General features: G+C 38.1%; 1 protein-coding gene across 3 annotated transcripts in view; it reads right to left on the reverse strand.

Annotated features, from left to right (window-relative positions):
* The window catches only part of igsf21a (immunoglobin superfamily, member 21a), a 179,228-nt gene that overhangs the window by 120,151 nt on the left and 40,437 nt on the right, over positions 1-18,640 (reverse strand). For all 3 annotated transcript variants that reach the window (XM_026167142.2, XM_080301159.1, XM_026167143.2), the window contains one exon: positions 1,238-1,350. In XM_026167142.2, the coding sequence (XP_026022927.1) occupies positions 1,238-1,350 (113 nt within the window). The remainder of the gene's footprint in view (positions 1-1,237; positions 1,351-18,640) is intronic.

The raw sequence follows: 18,640 nt of genomic DNA on the forward strand, positions 1-18,640 counted from the left end.
TCTCAAGGCTGCACCCAGTTGGGCAAACTATATTGACATTTAGTTAAATATTGCTTAAGCTTAGGAAATGCTTTATACATATATTTTCCTATAGTCAGTACAACAACTCTAGTGTTGACATCTTTAATTTTCAGACGTTGAGCTTACAAGAATCCATCATTTTCTATTAGTACATACAACGCTGTCTCTTGGAAATGCTGTTTATTTGCAGCTTATGGTGAGCGGCCTAACCTTTAACTCATTCACTGCCAGCCATTGGCAGTGAATGAGTTAAACCCATTGACTCATTCACTGCAATTGACGGCTATAGACGTCAATGGCAGTGAATGAGTTAACTGTAAATTCAGTAGAATCCTCCTTAAAGCAAGACCTATTTTAAATAAAGTGAAGGGAGTCGTGCTCATACAATAATAACGGCATCCCCCTGCATTTGTTTTGAAAACAGATCAGTCATTAAAGTGCATCAAAGACACCATAAATGACACAATGCAGAGCAATAATGCATTTTAATGAAGACCCTCAAGCTAGAATGATAAGATTTCAGGGTCTGCAATTTGCCTGTACTGCATTATACAAAATCCGATCACCAGAAAAGTCATTAATGTAAAAAGTCGGACACTTTCACAAAGCAAATCTGTATAGCTCTCAAGAATTACTGGAGAGTTTTTGGCTTAAAGAAAAATGGTCGGGCAAGAATGTGATGGCGGCAGCTGCTACTGCTTTCCATTTTAAGTGCTTATCAGTGACTCACTTGAAGTGAGACAAATTTCGTCTCTTTCAACTGTAACATTTTGCAGATTTGCTTTACTTCAATACAGAACTTTAAAACATATAAACCATTATAGTGGACATACAAGGGCTTTTTGTTTTTTCTCCTTCAACAGCTACCTAATTATAAGCAGCACTTAGGCAGTGTATCACACCAACTGGGATTTTAATAACTGTTGAGTCACCAGCTGTGAACTATTAAGAAATGATGGTGATGACCACCAGATTGAGAAATCAAATTCTGAGCAACATCCAGTGATGCCTCTCATACAGCTGGCTCAAATCATAGCTTGTTTTCTAACAACTGCGGTTTGACAGCACATGGTTGTTCTAACACAGCCATAAACCTGTGATGTGACTACTGGCATTGACCTCCTTGAAATGACAAATGGCTAGAAATAACACAAACAAATGCTCCAGAAAGCAACTCATGCTTAATGGCTTTGAAACTGTAGAAAGGTTTACTCACCCTATACCAAACAATCTCACGCAGCCTTCCATCAGTTTTGAAGTTACACTTGAGAGTAACAGTCTCACCAACAACAACAGGAGGCAGGGGCTCTATGGAAACTGTCAGATATCCTGAAAAAAGAGAATGGAAACAAAAACTTTTAGTACAGTAACATACGATAACTACACCTTTTCTGAAACAGTATATAATTTAGTGGTTCTTTTCTTCTTCTTTTTTCTTTAGAAAAGAACTCAGTAGTGTAGAATTAATAGATTCACTCTGGGGGAAAAAGTCATGTTTTATCCTATACAGAGAAAAGAACATGTTACCATGCATCCCTTCATTGATAGTTACATAAGTCACGGGTTTACAGATTAAATCAAACAAATGAGCTACAGTGCAACTTCTTTTAACTGACTTACTGCAGGTTTGCCAAGAAGTTGTCTATTTGATTCTTGCATTATTATTTTCATTGGATTTATCCAGCACATTTGGTTGTGCAATGTGTTTTAAGCTTTTCACCAGTTATTTTTTTAAGTTGTTTGCCCTTGAATACACATCCTCCTTCAACCTAATAGAAGCAAAGCCATTTCAGCAGCATCATGACAATGAATAGTTGGTAAAGAACATGATGGAAAATGTCAGGCACAACATGGGCAATGCTGCTATTGCTTCTGATAGGGCGGGCTGATAATCCATATACAATAAAGTTTTCTTCTTACACTTCAGAATCACAAAATATACTATCTAATTTGTTCCATGCAGTATGCAACCTCAAGCTGCCTAAATTTATTGTAATTGAAGATTAAATGAAAGCTGCTGTGATAAAAAGTCAACAACACACAACAAAAAAAAAGCTACGTACACACAGAAAAACAACAAACGCAAAACGAGAAAAATCTAAGAAAAAGTAACTGCCAAATACAAGGTCAAACTCTTCAGAGATGAATGCTTTATTGTGCCTGATCATCAGCCCTTTGCGCACAAAAAAAAAATCACACAAAGCTGCAGTTTCACAATTCAACACTCACACACACACACGGGGTGATAACAGAACAGCACATCAGCATATGTGAGATTATATCGCCCAAATAAAAATGGAGTGATACAAAGGCAATTACCTGGTGATAATGAGAAGACCTGAGAAAAAATAAATACATCCAAAAACTGTCGGGGGGTGGGAGACTAACGACTGAAGGAAAGGATATTTGTACTAAAAGGGTTAACTGAATCAAAAAGAATTTATTATAGCTATATACAATCCTAAAAGATATAGTATTTAGTTTATGCATTAGCAATAATCTCTTTACATCTGGCTAAGGCAAAATGAAGCAGTTAGTAGGCTCATTTCCAATGACAGACAAGCTACCCTCTGCTCAACATATCACCAGCGTCAGCACATCCAGTATTTAATGAGGGAATTATATCTCAGAAAACAGATGGATATAAAAGTGAAAATATAAAACTGAATAAAATGGCACTTAATGGCCAATATTTCTATATAATATTGACACACTGACATAACTAACAGAATATTAAGGACATTAGTGTTTTACAGAATTCCCCAGGTGATCAGTGTAAGAAATGGACAACTGCAGAGACGTGTAGCATGAACAGTCCACCGTAGGTACCTAATTATAGGATGAAAAAGCACTTTTTGTGCTTCCGTGCTGGGAAAATAGTGATCAGAGGCAGAATGTTTTTTCAATATCCATCTCACTCACTTGTGAGTATATCTCAGAAATCCATTTCATTTTTAAGGACTACACATAAATATGCTCACGGTCTTGTGCAAAGAATGTAATTTTGTCATATCACCTCCACCGGTCACGACAGATGGCCACCCCCTCCCTTAACCTGGTTCTGCCACAATGGAAATTTAGATATTTAGAACTGATTTATAAAATGATGATTGTTTCTCCGAGGATGTTAAAGGTGGTAAGTAAATGACATTCACAAATATAAGTGAAATTCACAACCACCAGACATTGCATTAGACCATAAAGCATATCAAACTAAAACCAAAACAAATAGACATGTCAGCCATGCCTCCACTTGCTTTTGGTATATCATCTGCCAGAAAGCTTAGGGACACTACAGCCAAAGAAAAGAAAAAAGAAATCTCCTGCCAAAACCATCACAACCATTAGCCCACACTAGCATTATAAAATATCATACACTAAATGGCCATAACACAATACAATAAGCCAACTGATTTTAGGCCCACCATTGTGATGAGAGTCTTTACTGCTGTTCTGCTGCTCTCCTCTGGTTTATACACAATGAAGAAAACAAGGGAGAGCAGTTCACACTGAGCTGAAATTAAACAAGTGTACATAAATTAAAATAAATAAATTTCCTTTTTAATATTTAGATTTTTTGGGTGCGCTGACTCTAGTACGAACTCTACCATCTCCCTGCTATTTTCTGCAACCTTTTGTAAATACCAGAAGAGCAAGATACTGAACAGAGAAGCTCTGACTACAACACACACAGAGGAGTATTTCATTTTCTATAGTACACTGCCTGGCTTTTTTGTTTTATTCTATGATGAACCAAATGTTTTCAATTTGCCAAAACTCTAAACTGCAGAGTTTTTTAGGCCAGTTCAAAAACTCAACTACTATGAAATCCGGCCGTTGTAATAGATGCAATACACAGTTTACCGTTCCCTTCCCTGAATAAGACATCATACATGGTAGCATATGTTGCTCTAAAACTTTTCAGAACAGTCTAGTCTGGAGGACCCGGTGTCCATTTTTTAAAAACAGCATTTAAATTTTTTGATTTTTCTGACCACAGAACAGCTTATCACTTTGTCTCAGTCCATTTTAAATGGGCTATGTCCCAGAGAAGACAGCAGCATTTCTGGATGTTCTTTTTCTCTGCATAATAGCTTTAACCTGCATTTGTGAATGGCACAGTGAACTGCATTCACAGGCAGTAATTTCTGGAAGTATTCCTGAGCTCTTGCAGTGATTTCCATCACAGAATCATGACTGATTTTAATGTGATGTTGGGCCCAGAGATCACTGATTTTTGGCCTTGACCCTTGAGGATGGAGATTGCTCCAGATTCTTGCATACTTTTGATATTATGTACTGTACTTGATTAGATATTTCTTCACAATTTTTACAATTTCACAATGAGCAACATTATTCTGAAATGGTTTGCAGCTGGCAGATGCTGTTTTCGCAGACTGATTAACCTTGTCCATCTTTAAGAAACCCTGCCTCCCTGAATGCCTTTTTGTTCTCCAATCAAGTTACTGACCTGTTGCCAGTTAAACCAATTAGCTTCAAAATATTTCTTTTTAGTACCAATTACCTTCCCAGTCTTTTGTTATGTTCCAACATTTGTGAGTTCTACTGTCAAAATCAACATGAGCTAATATTTTATTCTTAAAATAGTACGCTTTCTCAATTTGATATAGTTTCTCATACTGTGAATAAAAGTACGGGTTTATGAGACTTCGAGTCTTTATTTTATGTCTTGATTTAGATTGTAAACAACCTTCAAACTGTGTATCCATTAAAGAAACTGTCATGGAAGTCAAATTACATCATATATAAGCCAACATGACACAACCAACATGATAGGATGAACACGGGGACATTATAGGTGAGCCATGTGTTTCAGTAATTCTGTGCAAAACTTTACTAGAAATCCTTGGTTCTTGGTGGCATACTCGTGTTCTCCTCCAATATAGAGTCATGTGAAAAGAAAGAACAACCTTACTGCTTTCACAGGAGTTAAGAGGGAAAGTAGCAGCCAGGTGCCAATTGAAAGCCCGTGGTAAGTCTTTAAGAGAGCTGTGCATAAACAAATACCCACAAACTTGAATAGACTGAAGAGGAGTAAAGAAGACTGAATCAAAATTCAAGCAGAGTGAGGTGAGACTGATAAGGTCACACAGAAAACAATTATTTCAAGTTATTTCTGCAAGATGTGCTACAGGATATTCAAACATGCGGTGTCCTTAGTTTTTCATAGGACTATATAGAGTCCTGTTTTCTTTTTACGTTTGTTTCATGTGACTGTAGTTGCTATCTTGTTCACCATGATTCACCTCAGCTTGTTTGCCACAGTTTAGATGACAACGTGATAATCTTTCGAGTATTCCTTTGATAAAACTACACTGCATCTCACTACTTCTCCAAAAAGCATAATTGCTCTAAAACACTATCTCGAACACTGGAAAACATGAATTCCTATAAATATGTAATAGGTAATAGGTAAAAGTACATAAAACTGACATACGTATAGTACATTAAAGAAATGTAAGATGTATCGTCACTGGTAGACTCAGCTGTCTCGCATGTCAGTGCACCTAGATATGCTTATTAAGGAATCTTAATTTAATCAGCAGGCTGAAGAGACCTTCTCTCCAGAGTCAAATTGAATGGATAAACCTTTTCTGGGACTGCATGTCATTAACACAGAGCTGATGCTCTTACGGAAAATCCTCACCACTTACTATGAACCCACAAGAGGAGCAGGCTAGCCTTGTAAATGTCTCTGTGCGAGTTTTTCAGTGAGGTGGCGTAAATGCATATTCAAAAAATAAAAAATAACAATCATAATTCTGTGGAATGTAGTGTTAGTCATTTGACAGGAGACAAGTGTGTGTCTTGCCTTCAGTAATGGACATATTTAGTTGCAAGTGATAAATGGTGGTTCTTTTTTGTGGTTGCAGGGATTAATTGTGAACAATTCACTGACTATGTGGCACAGAAAAAGAAAGTAGCATAGCCACGGACATAAAAATGCTGCAAAGCATATGGAGAGGGATGAAAAAATTTTAAAAGAGCACATTACATGGGTTATGCACTCGTACCGGAGAAGTTCACATTTCATATAATCCCTATGAGAAACTGGAGCAGTTTCAGTCTGAACACACCAAGACACGAAGGCACAATTCCCATGCAATTAAATGACTTCATCAGTTAAACACATTTTATTTACCCATTCTCACTTGAAAGTGTTCCAGCAAAGCTACATCCCTTGTTGTGATTGATGTTGTAGTTAAAATGCAGACTATGAGGAAAATTCACAGAGCGAAAACTCTACAGTGCTAATTCACTTTGAGAATACAAACCCACAATGGCAAGTTTTTTTTTGTTTTAGTTTTTTTCTTAACCACCCATGAGATAAATTCACAAAACATTTCAATTTTGTGATTGTTTAGACAGCTGTCTGCAAAACCATAGCTGCTCTGAGTGGGCATACAAGTCTCCAATCAGCCGTTGTCCATACAAAGAAACACTTAATATAAAATCTGCAGCACATTTTCTCTGCAGTTTTTCGTGCTTTTATGATTCCACTATATTTCAGTTTCCACTGCTATTGCTTTTATTGAAGCAAAACATATGCCTCACTCTAACCCAACTTACCAATTATGAGTCTGTTCTCACAATCAGACTCATGCTACTGTGGGAATGAGAACATGGGTCTAATTTCATTCCCACAGTGTCAAACACTGCTGTTCAGTCAAAGCCAATAGCATCTCAGAGATACCCACAAGATGTTCTTTTTAACGCTGTGGGTACCGCTATCATATAATGTGGTATTTAAAACAAACCATGATTTTTCTTTTCTAAATCTAAGTAGGCAGTTAAAGTACATGTCTAGCTATTTTATTCCTTCAGTGTGGCGATAAAAGATGTATTTTTGAAAAAATTGGGGGGAAAAAATCTAGGAGATCATTAGTTCTATGCTGAATTTCTTCATTTAAAAAACCTTCATACCAACATTTCTCTTACCAATTAGGTATGTGATCACCTGTGTATACGTTCACATTTTATAAATGATAAATTGGAATGTGGCCTTGAATGTGTTGGTAAAAGCATTAACATTAAAAAGTGTGGTTTGATGACTGGATAGTGATTGTCAATTTACAGCCTGCTTCACCTATATAAGACATAGTATGGCCTCCATCCCTTTCCTGGTTAAATCTTTCAGTGCTACCTGGGGGTGGAGTTTTACTATTAAGGAGAAGGCATGCTATCTGGATATTTGGATATCCATCTAAAAGAGGCCGGGCATTCAATTATAATTCATTTGGAGCTGAATATTAATGCTGATGATATTTTATTTTTGTATTTTTTTAAAGTCAGCATTCAAAATATCGGATGACATTTTGAATGTGCACGGATTAATTCCCATACCCATAAATCCCAGTATTTAATCCACTACATGGTTGTAGTTACTACTATACAGTCGATACCATTTATTCAGTTCATTTATTTAAATTATATTTTGAATATTTTAATACACGAGACCTCACATAAGTCAAACGTGTTTAATAATGCAATGATATGCTGTATTAAACAGTTATTGATCCAGAGTTATTTTGCTGCTTTGAAAATTTTTAACCTTACGTGGATGTCACATCACTTGATCTGTCTATCAGGTGAATACTGGTGTGTATATACATATATATATTAGAAGTTGTGCCATGCATTATGAACATCCTCACTTTAGCTGTATTTACATTCAAAGGTAGGGAGACTCTTTTTCACGTGGGATTTTTTTTTTGTGCGTTTCTGCTTTTTTGTGCTGCACAATATTGAACCTTTCAGCGATATTTGGCACTGCCTCTAAAGGAAGTCTCAGATATATTGCTAACGGTGCTCACAGCCACCTATCCATAACCTTTATCTGCATGAATCTGACACACCGCTAGGCCTGAAATCCAATACTCCCAAACCACAGCAGTGACTCTCACATGGTGGCTAGAACCAACAGAGCTTGTGTTGCAAATAGTTCCAATTAGTGAGAGGAGAGACTGAAGAAATGTGAACGGACATTTAAAACACACTTGATCAAAGAAAAATGTTCAGCACCCTTTGAGAAACTAACTGCTTTAAGGGGAGATAATTTATTATGACTGATCGTGAGGTTAAGCCCATTGTTCTACAAAAAGAACATCCAGAAAATCCTTGAAATTACCGGTTGAAACTAAAAAGTGTTTGCCAATGAAGAAAAATACTAGCAGATCCCTGTAAGAGCACATAGGCAAGTGTGGAGTGGCCAAAGAGTGCATGGCATTTAATTGGCTCATATTAGCTGGTTGTGGAGGCAGACAAGGCCTCCGGCTTGTCTTAATCCATCAGAGGCGCTGTTGGAACAACATCTAATGAGGGCTGCAAACTATGCTTTCTCCCATTAATAACAGCAATTTGCCAAGATGCAATGAGAAAACAAAACACAGCCAATGATGGACCGGCCCAAAATGTGCCTGTTATTGTGCTCTGTGATTTATGGCTATGGCCTACCTTTGCTTAGATGTCAGTGCGACTTAATGTATGAGAAAAATGGATGACTAAGTTTCTCAGAGCGCCTCCTCAACTGTGCCTCCAAGCAATGTAAACAAACAGAACTGATCTGGAGTGTCGAAAGCATGTTTGAGGTGATCACTTCCAGAAAATGAATATGTGGGATATAATATGGCAATTTTAGTGGGATTTTAGCAAGGATTGGGGATTGATTTAACAGACTGTATTGGAACAACAAAATATTTTACACCATCACACACATATTCAAGTGTAATTAAACACATAAAATATGCCATGTAAGAGAGTCAGCTATAAATGTCTACAAATGTGGACCCATCTGGTAATCGGTCGATTCATCTGCTAACTGCATTTCTAAAATTATGCGCTGGATTTGAAGGCAGTGGTTCAAAGCTTGTGGGCAGTGATGTGTTTTTAATAGGACGGAAGGCTCCTTAGAAAATGTCATGACTGATATGTGTTTTACAATGTACTGCTAGCAACAAATACATTTGTAATATCTGCGTTTAATCACTGTTCTTGTAGGTTTGTCCAAAAAGGAGTATACTTTCATCAAAGATTAAAAATGCAGATAAATATCAGAAAAAAATAACCTTTTCCCCACATCATTTTTATAACACAGACAAGCTAATATACTAATATAATAATAAAAAAATACAAATTATACAATAATATTTTTTTATTTTAAGAAAATGGTTTCTTACAGTCATTTTTGAACCTTTCAAACAACACAAAAAAGGTTATGGCTCTGGTTATATATATTTTTTCTCTTTTTGTCTCTCATTTTGTTTCCCTGGTTGTCCCTCTATGTCTAAGTCACTTCCTTCTCCTTCCTTTCCTGCGCATACCATCAGCATGCTTAGTTGTAGATCATCAACCCATCTGCAGCAGCAAATCTATACCAGCTCTCCGGTCACTCTCTGCTAGATTGTTCTGCATAAAACAGGTTACTTTTAGGTCTCCTTGCCTCATTGTGCTGCGTAGTTAACTCCCCATGTTTTTGTTTTGTAATATTATTCTCCTGTGCTTAGATCCACCACCTCATCACCTGTCAAACCAACTCTGTTTCACTCCTCTTCTTGCCTACGGCTCCATTCACTAGCCTGACCCGCTCTCCACCTGTCAACCACACCAAACCCCTTGGTCACCTGTCTGCCAGTGTACAAGCTTTCAACGCTCCCATCTTACAACCCCTTATTAGCTACCTGTGTCAGCTTGTTCAAACACCAACAGCATTCTTGTGTCTGCTTGCTCCACTTTCTTAACTGCGCTCTCCTTACTCCAGTAACCTTAAACGGATGTAACGTCTGTGTTTCCTTACAAGTGACTCGTATCATGAGAAATACTAAACATCTAAATTAAAAATATGAATTTGTATGCAAATAATGTGTATCCGTACCTTAATCTTAGAGTAGTGTTTTTTTTTTATGTACATCTCTGGCAATCAAAACATTTCAAGCAGAACGCACCGAGCAGCCAAGCGATTTGTCTGACAGCTTGTGGTGCCTTATTATTCTCTGTTGTTAAGCTGTATCTACCTTGGGTGCTGCATCCCCCAGATTTCACAAATGTCATGGTGTCAAAACCAAACATGATGGCCCCAACTACCAAAACAAGGTTGTGAGAAATTGGCTTTTCCTTTTAACTATACTTATTTTTCAACATTCACAGATACCCATGCAGTAGATTCAAGACAGAAAAATAAGCTATTTTACCCTACATTACTGAATCTTATCCTATTGAGTGCAACAGATTAACAATAAACAATAGAGTTTGTCCAATTCATTAGAAAATACTCAAAAATACTTATTGTTTTTCTTTTTTTTACTCCATCTTTAAATTTAACATATTTACGAGGCTGGTAGTCAGCATGGATGAATGAATGCTGCAGTGAAGAATGTTCAACACACCTCAGGTGGTGATTTGTAACTGTACATGCAAGCTGAGCTCAGGAAGCGTTGCGTAGCGGGAGAAGCTCGATGACTGGATGTTGATTTATTCTTGCCAAGAACACAATCTGTGACCATGCGGAAGGTCTTCTTTTGCTAACAGAAATCTGGGAGTTGATTTTTTCAGTCAGTGATTTACTGTTTAATGATATGCCTAAGCTTCAAGAGTGTCAGCACTTGGTAGATGTAATCCCACCTCCCCATGCTCTTCTACACCCATCCACACACACACACACACACACACACACACACACACACACACACACACACACACACACACACACAAAGCCCATATTGCTCACAATGAGCCATGTCAGTGGGTCCTCATTCTGAATGGCCTCAGGCCTGTGGAATTATTATGTCATTGGTAAGCAGAGTTGAAGCTAGAGAGGAAATATAGCCAGTCTTCCCAGAAGAGTTAGTTAGATGCTATGTACCACTCTTAGCCACTCAACTAAAAACTTTAAATCTTAGATCCCTCTATACCTAGTTTTTTCTCATCTATATTTGTATTGGTGTACATTAGCCAGTGAGTACATATATTTCTCATTATTTGCTGTGAAGTTATTACAGTAAAGCACTTTGAGTTACATTCATTTTAAACTTTTAGAAAATAAATGCCAACACATAAACATGTTTTCCTCTCTCAAACCATTAAGGAAAAAAACACTCTTGAGGTTTAAATTGTATAGCTTTCACAGAAGGCATGCATGATAGAGACAGAGGATGACCACTGCTGAAGCATGCAAGTAGACCCCAGGGAGTAGTAGTAGTACCAGATTTTCAATGGCCATGCCATCAGGAAAAATGGCTCATACAGCCATGTCTGGTGTAGATTATCCAGCTGGGAACTTGTATGTGCAGAGAAAAATGTGCCATTAGCTTGTGTGTTTTCACTGGAGATTTCCAATGCCTCAGGAGTTTACATGATTTGATAATTTGTATGTCTGAAGAGCACTGCCTGAAAAACTGGAAAATGGGTAACTAAAAAACAAGCAAACAAAAAAACCCTCCACAGTCCTTTCAACAGTGGAAAGCACTTGACAAGAGGGGTCTGCAGTCTGCATAGTGCTTATGTTACATGTTTTACCAAAGATGTCAAAACATAAAATGTGATAGTTTACAGATAAGATTATTTGAGTGAAACTGATGAGAAAGGAAAACTTGAGAATGAAAAAATGCGATGATAGACAGCAAAGTGGAAGTACCTTTAGCTGTTTGGCTCAAGAAAGGAAAAATCCAAATACCCAGTTTATTTCATTTAAAATCTACTGAGGTATGAAAGTGTCAGGTGTCACTAGAGGATGGTGTGGATGGATGATGGTAAATGTATACAAAGTATTAGATAAGGATGTAAAAACCAAAAATAACCGAACAAGTAAGAATGATGGAAGTGGAAGCTTCTGAGAAAGAGAGAAAAAAAGGACTGAGAGAGCAGCCTTTATATCCTTAATCACTCCACATCTCCGAGCTGCTGCTGCCTAAAAAAAGGAAGAAGCAGGGTGCACAGAGGCCGGGCCATTACAACATACATAAAACAAAGAAAAAAAAACCCCATAAGATTTTACTACTATATTACTATATATAGTTTTTAAGGACAGAAATATGTCTTTCTGTTTATATGTGCTTTTAAATTATTACACAAAATGCACTCATGTAGAAAATGCACTTAAAGAAAAATCTTCCTCCTCCTAACTAAAGTTATTCATTATATTGGAATATCTGGCAAATTTTATGAAGATAAAGCCATTCTTAGACAGACCAGTAGGATAAAATGCCTTTTTTAGTTTTTGAAAGGATATTACACTGCATCATCCCACATATATAGATTCATCTGCCTTCTAGCATCATTATTGCAGCTGTGTAAATTAGTTGTTATTGTTGTGGCTGCCAATCGAAATAATTTTGTTTTGGGAGAAGTGAACCAATTTCTTTTCTTGGTTGAGTTGGTGGGGGTTGGCAGGGGTGCAGTGTCTCAGCTTTCTGAAGCCAGATGCAATCAAAAAGACACACATCTATAAAGACTGAAATGTGTGTTAGGAAACAATAAGATGCTTTTGTAACATGTTTCTCCCCTAAACTTATGTGCCTCCTCACTGCATTAGAAATCCAAATAATACACTCATGTAGGAGGACCAGGAGTTTCTGTTCAGAGCTGCAACTCGACCATCTCCTAAATATTTATGTGAAAGAAAAACTGAATGATGCACATAATGTCAAGCAAAAACCTCTACTTTAGGGTGAGGTAAAGAGCTGAAAGTGCATTGTTTCACAATGAGGTTGGATTTTTATGTAATGCTGTAATTTTCAGTTCTTCCATGGTACTGACTCAACGGTCAGTTAGGGAACATATAAGCAGCCATGTAGAAAATGGTCTTATTGACACTTGACCATAAAGAAGTATAACAAAATGTAATATTTTATTGGCGGTATCTGCAGTAAGTGAATCAGCTGCAGACGTGCACTGAAGCAGATAGTGGCCTAAGTGTCTACTCAGCTTAGAAGTGTTTATTTTGCCTGAAAATTAAGTGGACATCCACATTACAGACCAAATGTGTTCCCAAATACCACCTCACCCCCAAACAAAGCAATTTATCAAATAGCATTTATGATTCTATTCACTATTTTTTACTCCAATATTCATAAAAGCCTCTGGTACAAAAAGTGTGGGTGTATGTAAGTAAACTCATCACTGACAGGGCAGGAATCACAGTTCAATTTTAGTGACAAACAAACAGGCAAACAAACACATGATAATGGCTGGCTATGTAAAAGATGAATAAACGAGAGAGTTTGAATACTTGTTTCGTTTTTATGATCTCTTACAAAAAAGGCAAATTAACAAGATATGGAACTGTGAGAAAGACGTGGCTTTTTGCACCTCTGCAAAATAATATTCATAAAATATTACCTGGTTTTGTTTTGTTAGTTTGGATTTTCCCCATTTGTTTATAATAAATACAACAAACAAGCACACAGCTAAGAAAAAAAAATAGCACAGAGCCTAGAAAATAGATATTCCAGTGTGTCTTTAATATGGTAAATGGGTTCGAAATTAATGAAAGGCCTCAAAGAAGTCATGATGTTGTTACCAAGGAAGCAAGTTGTCCTGGTAACCCAGAAACAGACTCGCTAGGGTATCAGTAACTGTTTGTGCATTCAATCTGTAGACCTCTGCATCACCTAGGGTTGTGAGCAATGGCAGGAAATGAGGGAGGAGAATGTGGAAAAATGACCATTCTGAATGTCAAATGGCCAGATTTGAGAATTGTATCCCACATGCAGGGAACATAAACTGCAGACTCAATTAATCATAGTGGAATTGCTACTGTTACAAGGAGGCAGTTTTTTTCAGTGACTATTCACAGCACCTCTGCAATGGTTTGCTCTTGTTCTATCCACTTTGAAGCCTCACTCAACCACTCTAGAAATGCAATCTTCCACGGGCAGTGATGTTTTTTTATTATTATTATTATTATTCTTTCTTTACTCAAACCATTTTAATGTTGAGGCCAGAAAGAGGAGATTTTCTTGATGTCCCAAAAGGTAAAAATAGGAGGAAGAAAAACTATTGCCATAGTGACCTCAATTAAGACATCTACTATTGAGTTTGCCTGACAAACATAACCTGCAGGGTTGTACTGGTGCCTCAGCCCAGCTTTCTGGTATTGTATTATACATTTCTATTAACTCTAGTGGCCCTCAAAACGAGTCTTTCTAATTTGTATCATCATCTTTTTTTCTTTTTTTGCTCATGGCAGTGTGTATTGTATGTTGTACTTCATAAAAATCAAACAATTGTGTGCGAGGCAGAAAATAGATATTCTGTCATCTATCTAGCTTCATTTAGTGGAGTGGAGGAGTCATGGTGAGTATGATGAAATGAAAAACTACAGTGCATAATCTTCAATCTATTCTCATACAATTATCATACAGAGCAATAAATGGACGTGAGAAAGGATCCTATTCTCCGAAAAATAAAGTTGTAATGTACAAGGTGTAACTGTTACAAAACATTATAGTGTGGCAAACTTTAAAGGAAGTACACTAGAGAGGCTACATAAATCCTTCTCTCTATCATAAGAGGTTCCAAAGGTTTTGTAAGTTTAACAGTAAAGAGCTGTGTTCATGGACAGAGAATGATCAAAGTGATAATTGAAAGAAATCTGCTGGGTCATGTAGCTCCTATTCTTTTTTTTCTCAGAAATATCAGCTCAAGTTCAATATACTAAATGCTTTTTTTCATCCAGCATAGTTCAATTACTAGCAGAGAATTACTTAGATATATAATATCAAGTGAAGCTCTGTGACTAGACTGCTGTGATGTCCCCAGGGATTTCACTACTGCTGCCGTCTGCCCGAAAGCTACCTGGACTCTGAGACCATCCACCTGTTAGCCCAGTGCATGAGCACCAATCTGGCTGTTGCACAGTGTAATCTATAGGTGGTTATTACATCAAAAAGCCTTAAAGGTGAGTGGGGGTTTGTTCATCACTCAAGAATCAAGCAAACTGGAAAGAGGGATAAAAATGAAACTCACATGCTGATTTATCAGCACAGTGGTTAGGATTAAAGGACTGCCAGTCCCCTGCCTGTATCACCGACCTACTGCCTGCATGCTTTGTCTCAGCAGCTTTTAAACCCCCACTGTCTCCCAAGACGTGCACCATCACTTTAGTAGAATCAACCCATCATCTGATCACGTTGCTGTAAAATTGTGCCGCGACAAGATGCACAAGCCTTTACGCAGTGATCTTACTCACCATCGGTGTAGATGAAATGGTGCGGCGCACATCTGTGAACATTTTTTCCCTCTTTTTCCCAGTTCAACCTTTACTGTCAAACAAAGGAGAAAGGGGACACGCCCAAACCCAATTACAAGGTTTGTGTTGTTTAGAGGGCTGAGTATGAGTAGACCACTGGTTGACTGCTGATAAAGAAAAAAAACAAAGCAGCACTTTCCACCCCCAGCTTCATTCATTTTCTGGGTTTTTTTCTCTCCTTTTAAACAGCCATTTTAGCACTACTGTGCTTTTGTACCATGTGGAATTGCATCCCCGTTGTCACACTAAAAGCCATATAAAGTAAATACTCAGCTCACCATCAGAAAAATTCATTGCAGGGTGGGGTGGCAACTAGACCTGTATTAAAACTGCCAGAAGAGGAGACAGCTGTCCCAGCCCACGTTCTTATGTGATCTCTGCTTAGGGAGCAGGCTGGTATTCCAAAGCCTCATCTGAAAACAAATTAAAGAGGATTAGAGGCTGCCACTGCAGCTCGTCTCCTCTCCGTTCTGGGGAATAGAGTGTCCTGCTGGCCAAAATGGTGACCTTCACACTGACTTCCTGTCCTGTGTACAGGTGCTCTACAGCAAACATTAAGTTTGTGATATGCCGTCAGCAAAAAGGTCACTGTATGCTTAGATGTTGGGAGGACTGCATGGCCTGTAATATAAATGTGTTAAAATTTCAAAAAGTTAATCTGTTTAAAAATCACAGCGCAAAAAAGTATTGTTTGTGTTTTGCTGTTGTGGTCTTGTATCCCTTCACCCTGCATTTGAAATTAAACAATCACTGTGAGGTGCTGAGTCTCCACATCCACATTAGATGAGTGCTGTAGGAATTGTAGGATTATCCCTAATGCTCTGTCAGTCCTACATTGCAGCCATCATCATACAAAGCTTTTAGTATATTTCTACATGCGGTGTGGTCACTGCCCATTGAAATAGTTGGTCTGTTGTGTCGAGGTTAGGTCATCTTACTTGTTACTTGAACAAGTACTGGCATTAAACACAACAGATGTTCAGGACTTCATATCCTGTCTCAGTGCTACTGCTTGAAATTATGACCAAAACTAATGAGTTTCTCACTAACCTCAGCTTTATCTCCTGTTCAGTGGTAGGGTTTGCGCACTAAAACCTGCAAAACTATTAATAATATCTCAGCTAAAGATCTGCATTTTAACATCCTGGTGACTGTATACCAAGACAGAGACTGGCATATCTGCTCTTCATTGCTGTATCAGCTTGAAAAATATTGTTATATAATCCAAACACAGACTGCAAAGACATGGCAGAAAACAGACAACTCAATAGGGCTCACTGAAATAGTTTAGAATTTTTTTTCTTACTCACTTTATCCTGTACTGAATTACTACTTTACCCTCAGAAGCACTTTGGTGCACTTGCAGTTGGGAGGTGCACAGGTTAGCGTCAGTACCTGAACCAAGGGCATTGTTGCTGATTGAACAGGCACTGTTTTTGATCGTCTGTCAATATTTTCCCCCTGTGGTTTCAGTTACACCAAGCATTAATTGCTTCATTAATTCTGGTATCGTGTATAATTATGCTGTCATTTTACCCGCCTATATGTCCATTCCCAGTGTTGGGAAGGTTACTTTTAAAATGTATTCCATTATCCAGAATACAGAATACATGCCCCAAAATGTATTGTGTAACGTATTCCGTTACGTTACTCAATGACAGTAACGTATTCTGAATACTTTAGATTACTTAATATATTATCATGCTTTTTACAACAACGTGAATGTACTATTGCTGTGTGATTTATTACTATTACTGAAGGTCCGCGACTCCGAACTGTAGTAAAGGGACCTCTGACTAATGCGGCGGGGTCCCTGTCGGCTCGTAGCCGAAAAATAGCTTTACTTTGTTGTGTGGGTCAACTTTTCTTGCGAGAGACAGAGAGAGGCGTTGAAAGGCTGCTCCAACGGAACTTATTGTTTTCGGAGGAAAACACGAACACTGTGTACAGTCGAGTCTTAATAGCTTACTTACAACTGGGCTCGTCAGGCACTCTTCTTGGCTGCAGTGGTTATTATTATATTTACATGCTTCCAGCTCCCGTTTTTCCTCGATGGCAACTCATACCTTTCCACTCCCCTTTTTCTCCCTCCTCGCGCTCACAGACCCATAACGAGTATGGCAGTCCATTCTCCCTGCAACACGGACTACACTGCCCATGATGCTACATTCTTTAGAGCTATGCTTGTAGCATTCTGCCTGTTAGCTTAGCACAACAACAACGAAAAGGCGCTCTCTCACCCAGGAAACACACAGTCGCAGAGAGAGAGAGAGAGCGTCGCCCTGTAACCATGGCAACCGTAACGCTGCCGCCTGGAACAACAGAACGTAGCTGTCAAACAAAACCCAAACAGTCCTGACCCACGAAAAAATGAAACAGGAAAGTACCGCCGTGTAATCCATTTATTTCAACAAAGTAACTGTATTCTGAATACCACCTTTTTAAACGGTAACCGTAACGGAATACAGTTACTCATATTTTGTATTTTAAATACGTAACGGCGGTACATGTATTCCGTTACTCCCCAACACTGTCCATTCCCACTGCCAGCTAGTGGTAGATAGGGCAGTCAAAGAAGTCACAGTGTCTATCCTGCGGCTATTTCCCTTTGGTCATACATATAAATACAAATTTCACTGGAAAAATTGAGTCATTAAATCAGCTAGGGGCCACTGACAGTAAGATGAATGCCAGGCTCCACAAATCAGACTAAACATATTGTGGATATTTATGATGAAACATAAATGAAAGAACAGTACACCAGATCTATGTGAAACCGTTCATTAAATTGATGCGCAGATACGTTCATACATCTCTGATTATTGATACACTGCTGATGCCCCAGTGTCAAACATTTGAAAGTTCTCATGCCTCAAATTGCGGCTTATTCAGAGAAAACACTGCCATAAACTGGAATGACTCAACTATCCCTTGGATCACCTGCTCTTTTTTAAGTGCTTTAGCAGGAAGGCTGAATGGAAGAAAATGATAGAGAATTACATTTATAGTTTCACTGAAAGTGCACAAGACTAAAAGTAGATTTAAGGGATTTTCCCGAATTTCACAAATTCATCTAATCTAACAACATCCATTATGATTCTCAGTTATTCTTCTAATGGTGCACTCCTGCATGCTTTATTGGGTTGCTTTTTACAATTCCCTGCTTTGAGCTGATGCACTTCTGTAGTGAAATGAAAGCGTATAAAGAAATTAAAGTTAGAGAAGCACAAGGTTAGAGAGCACAACCTATGAGTGAAGGGAAGTACCAAGCATTGGTATTCATAGCTGTCCCTCCATTTTGGATCACATTTAGTACTTGGCTGCAGCCAACTGCAGCTCTGACACATGCACATC

The sequence above is a fragment of the Astatotilapia calliptera genome, chromosome 5 (assembly GCF_964374335.1).
Source record: "Astatotilapia calliptera chromosome 5, fAstCal68.1, whole genome shotgun sequence".
Classification (NCBI taxonomy): Eukaryota; Metazoa; Chordata; class Actinopteri; order Cichliformes; family Cichlidae; genus Astatotilapia; species Astatotilapia calliptera.